The sequence below is a fragment of the Blastomyces gilchristii genome, assembly GCF_000003855.2.
Source record: "Blastomyces gilchristii SLH14081 genomic scaffold supercont1.3, whole genome shotgun sequence".
Lineage (NCBI taxonomy): Eukaryota > Fungi > Ascomycota > Eurotiomycetes > Onygenales > Ajellomycetaceae > Blastomyces > Blastomyces gilchristii.
The window spans coordinates 5589002-5594007 of record NW_003101680.1 but is presented as its reverse complement, the minus strand read 5'-3'; the positions used below and the strand labels follow the sequence as shown (position 1 = coordinate 5594007).

Here is a 5006-nt window from a genome sequence, read left to right as displayed (position 1 = left end):
CGGCCACCCGGTAGCACCTTGGCGTGGGAAACCAAGGCGCGTGGGTTTGAAACCCGCAGGGGATACATTAAATCCGGAACTCAAGCACCTCAGGTTCCTAATAAATACAGAGGTGTACAAATCGCTCCAATGAATTGCTCTATGTTCCTGGGCTGGGAAGTTATTATCGCATGTATCTAATTGTCACTCCTTTGTATTTTCCTATGTTCTTGTTATCTTGGCGTGGTCTCAACACCTGTATTTCCTCCTGTATAACCAACACTTGACCTGTATTTAACATCATGCAAGGACTCATCATAAGCTCCGCTTGCATATGAGTATAATGGAAGAATAATAATAATAATAATAATAATAAGGGGGGGTGTTGATGATTACTACATCTACCCTAATCACGTGCCACCCAACTTATATATAGTTTCACCCTAGATAGGTTACAGTTATCCTCTAACAGTAATTTAAACCACGTGACATGGCGACGCAACCTCGCGTCGTCGCGACTTTCAGTAGTGCAAAGATGCCTAAATCTCGCCCATCGTTCAATCGCTGTCTGGCGAACCTATTTATGGCTCCTCCCTCCCTCCTTACGCATCTCCGGACAATTCAGTGCGCCCTCTTACAGTCTGAAAGCCAAATAAATCCCTGCCCCGTCTTCATATCTACTCTTCGATTCATTATGAATGGGACCAAACGAAAGAGCCCCGATGGGGTGGACATCTCGCCGCCCCCTATCAAACGCAAAGCGATAGGAACAGCGACCTGTATGTATATTTTCTATAGGAGTGCTCATCCCCAGGCATTGGTGCAGAGTAGCTGACTACCGTTATGTACTATGTTGAAAACAAAGCTGCGGCCAACTTCTTCACCCCATTATCACAAAAGAAACCGGAGCAAGTCACATGGAGGACCGTGAGGAACAGCTGCATTATTGGCAAATATCACCAAGAGCTGTCTCGGGAAGCGGTTAAATCCGGCGTGAAACGACATATTGCTGCCTTTGACCTCGTACGTTGAGAAGTTTTGGAATTATAAGGAGGAAACTATTTTGAATCTAAGAAGGGAATAGGACTCAACTCTGATCGCAACTAAATCCGGGAGGCGATTTGCGACAAACCAGCATGATTGGAAATGGTGGAGCCCGACTGTACCTGGCAAGTTAAAAGAACTGAACGATAAAGGGTTCGTGAGACTTTCCATCGTCGTTACAGTTGCCCTGTCAATTGCTAGGTCTCTTACCGATGGGATAGGTATCTGGTTGTCGTTATATCGAATCAGAAAGCCATAAGCTTGAAAAAGGACTTGAAAGGTGGCAGTTTGGAGTCCAAGAGCTTGTCTATATTCAAACAAAAGGTTACCGCAGTCATGCAAACCTTGGGCGTGCCATCCAGCATTTATGCTGCCACGGAGAATGATGAGTTTAGAAAGCCGCGCATGGGAATGTGGAGTGAGATGCTTGACGACTATGATCTAGACGTTGCTGGCTCATTAGATCTTGAACAATCCGTATTTGTTGGAGATGCGGCAGGACGCGAGGGTGACCATTCCTGTGTGGATCGGTATGTAACTCCCCACCAATTTGCCCTTTGCGGGGCTTTTTTGCAGTGTCTTTATATTGATGTACTCTATACAGAGATTTTGCAGCGAACGTCGGAATTCCGTTCAAAACACCTGAAGAATTCTTCCTCAATGAGGCTCCAAAGCCAATTTCGAGAGCATTTGATCCAAAGGCATATATTGTTGGCTCATCGGAAGCTGAACGTAAGTACACCATGAGAATCATATGAAGATGGAAGTGATCCCGTATGCTAAAGGTTGATATTATAGCAAATATAACTTTCTCAAAAAGGAATGATACCGAACTTGTCATATTTTGTGGGAGCCCGGGATCGGGAAAATCAACCTTCTACTGGAAATACTTAGAGCCCCTTGGTTATGAGAGAGTGAACCAGGACACCTTGAAGAGCGTAAGACGATGGCCTTACACACCCACCCACGCACACATTTGCTTATAGCGTTTACTCCTCTAACTCATATGGAATATGCTTACCTTTATTAATTCCACGCTTGAAGCGCCCTAAATGCCTCAAAGTTGCAAAAGAATATTTACAGGCTGGGAAGTCTGTGGCTGTCGGTACGCTTCACTTCCTATCAAATCTTCATTTTGCGGAGCGTTTCAAAGTATCGCTCACTCCTTTTTTTTCACTTCTTCCAGACAATACAAATGCAGGCACAGAAACTCGTGCGTTCTGGACCGAGCTTGCAAAGGAGGTTAACGTTCCCATCCGGTGCATATATCTCTCCACCCCACCACAGATCTGCAAACACAACGATGCGGTGCGCGCAGCTAATCCTAAGATCGTATGTAACCCAAACTCTCTCCATCTCGTCTCATCCATAACCAGAAAGTTCTAAAAATCTGCCCCCGATGTACAGGAATCGTTAAATCCCGAATCGCGCTCCTCACTGCCTGGAATCGCGTTTGGTGATTTCCAGCGCCGTTTTCAAGAGCCAACGCTCTCTGAAGGCTTTCAGGACATCACTCACGTCGAGTTCAAATTCCAAGGAACTCCTGATACAAAGGAGGTTTGGGGTCAGTACTGGGTCTGACACTGCATTGATCAAAGCCTCGATCTTCTTCCCAACCCTAATCCCTCTGCCCTCACCACGGAGTTACACATACATATGTCGTTTATTTTCTAAACCTCATAGAGCCCATATTTTAGATCAATACAGATTAATAGACCGGTGTATAAAGAGGCGAAGCTATATTTGCTCTATTATTGCAGGCGTCTGCTTTTAGAATGATCTTTGCCTAGGATGAAGTATATAGGGACCACCACCTTCGTCGTAGATAGTTATGGTGGCCATTCTTTATAGAAGAATCTTATCCTCGATCTCGTCGGCAACGCAACCACCTGGTACATGTACGTGTCAACGGAATACTTCATCCCGTCCAATACCTTTATCGGAATATCACGCGCCATCGATGACAAGGTGCATATGATGGAGACCATTGCCCGTTCACTCACATATTCCCTGCTCCAACCCAGCAGCCAAACGGTGACGGACCTCACTGGAGTCGCGCAACCGTTCATCCTGGTTCGATGGGCCTGGATTACCCTACCCGGTCTAGTTGTGCTCACGAGGATCCTCTTTCTTTCCCTGGTCATGCTGTGCACGAAACGACACAATAATGTCGAAGTATGGAAGCCCTCCTCGCTAGCGTTGTTGTACCACGGATTAACTACCAAAGCCTGTTGAGGACAAGGGTCGTTTCACTCGGCTGAGTGACATGAGGCACTATGCGATGCGGCGAATGTCAGGGTGAAATTGGCGCCTTCTCGAGGCGATACCTGGGAGCTACAGGAAGGTGGAGATGCGGTTGATACGTGATTAGCGAATGCGAGAACACTTTCACCAAAGTGTTCTTTCCATCCCCGTTTCAAAGCCTATATATATCTCTCTCTATGCCCTCTTAGCTCCCCTTAGTACGTCAACGCCGTTTAACCCCGCCGCCCAGGACATCTATCACGCACTCTACGTTCTTTCTGTGCACACAACCAAGCCAGTTAATGGAATCTGCTACCGACAGCGGATAAGCAAATGGAAAAGAGACTCATTCATTACCCAACACAGCTACCCAGCGATAAGTGGATTATGTTCCTTCTAGCCCGGATCGATTGCTGCTATAGTTAGCAGTTCCATTATCAGAACGGGGACCTTCAATCGCTAGGTGAGGTGAGGTTATTGCAATCCGGTATCTAGGATCCATTCTCGTGGGCGATAGATATGTTCATCCATCTTCGACACTGAAAGCACTCCCACCACCACATCCAGACAGGCATTATCATCAGCAATCAGCAAAATCACCAACGCCAATAAACCGGGACTCACAAACCCCTTCCGCTCAGCCCAGAGATTTGAGCCCAATTTCCCCAACCAACTCGAAAGTTGAACGCTTAGATAAAATGCATGAGGAAATTATTGTTCGCGTGCAAACGAAACGAAACGCCCATACCTGTAGCCATACACTCCCCGCACGCCATCAATCCATCCATCGTACCCTGTATTATTTCCCCAGATATATTATTGAATACTGTGTCCAATACACAGAAAAGCAAAAAGTAATAATACATAGGGCTATGAATAAGAGTTTGTTGCAGGGCCTACATAAGTATGATAGCTAACAACTGCCCCTGAGCAACAAGGAGACTGGCCGGCAGGACCATGAATTTCACATTTTGTCTTGTTTGGTCTGGTTCTGTACATTTCTTGATGTGAGTCCCACCTAGACTGACCGTGTGACTGTGTCTGGGACCAGGACCAGAATATTTGATGATCTCATTACCAATTTGATTGATCTCATTACACAGTTTTAAGATTAAATAGTAGTCTCATACTATCTCAGTGAGACTTACTGTCTACTCTTATCACATTTTTCAAATGAGATCATGATTTTCACTTCTCAATTTAAATTATTTTTATTACTTTAAATAACTTTAAATCTCATTTGAGTATTATCAAAAAGTGTTACTTTTTTAAAAATTAAAAATAATCTAAAAAAAACCTTAAAATGTCTAGAAATAGTAACTTTATATCAAGAATGAAACTAAATAAGATTAAATGAGATTACTTTCTTATTTTTTCTAAGTTATAATTCTATTTTAAGATCTGATATATAGTCACTTTGCATGTTTTTTTAATAATTAGTCTCAGTGAAATTCATATCAAGAAATGTATGAGATCAGATTAAATGAGATTAAATGTGAAATTCATGATTTCAGTGATCAGTCTAGTTAACAGTTGATCTGCAGATAGTAGAGTAAAGTGATTGCATACATCACTGTCATTATTATATATATTGAGATCCGGGACATTATCAATGATAAGAGGTCTCAATTAATTAAGAATTATATCATGATTAACTGAATACATTTCACAGTTAGTAAAGCTAGCTCTCACAGTACTAGGTTTGAATACTTACAGTCAGACACTTATCAGATTAGTAA

The 5006-nt window shown here is 43.4% G+C and overlaps 2 protein-coding genes across 2 annotated transcripts; both read left to right on the top strand.

Moving 5' to 3' along the window:
* Positions 1–469: 469 nt before the first annotated feature.
* BDBG_02580 (polynucleotide kinase) lies at positions 470–2604 on the top strand (the record flags this gene model as incomplete). Its single annotated transcript, XM_031720847.1, has 9 exons — positions 470–758; positions 845–1002; positions 1064–1176; positions 1245–1553; positions 1628–1755; positions 1822–1961; positions 2068–2128; positions 2210–2355; positions 2431–2604. The coding sequence occupies 9 exons, from the start codon at positions 470–472 to the stop codon at positions 2602–2604; spliced, it is 1518 nt and encodes a 505-aa protein (XP_031577170.1).
* A 315-nt stretch (positions 2605–2919) lies between these two features.
* Positions 2920–4570, top strand: BDBG_02579 (uncharacterized protein; the record flags this gene model as incomplete). Its single annotated transcript, XM_031720846.1, has 1 exon — positions 2920–4570. One exon carries the CDS (start codon positions 2920–2922, stop codon positions 3256–3258), a length of 339 nt encoding a protein of 112 aa, XP_031577169.1. The 3' UTR covers positions 3259–4570.
* Positions 4571–5006: the final 436 nt, after the last annotated feature.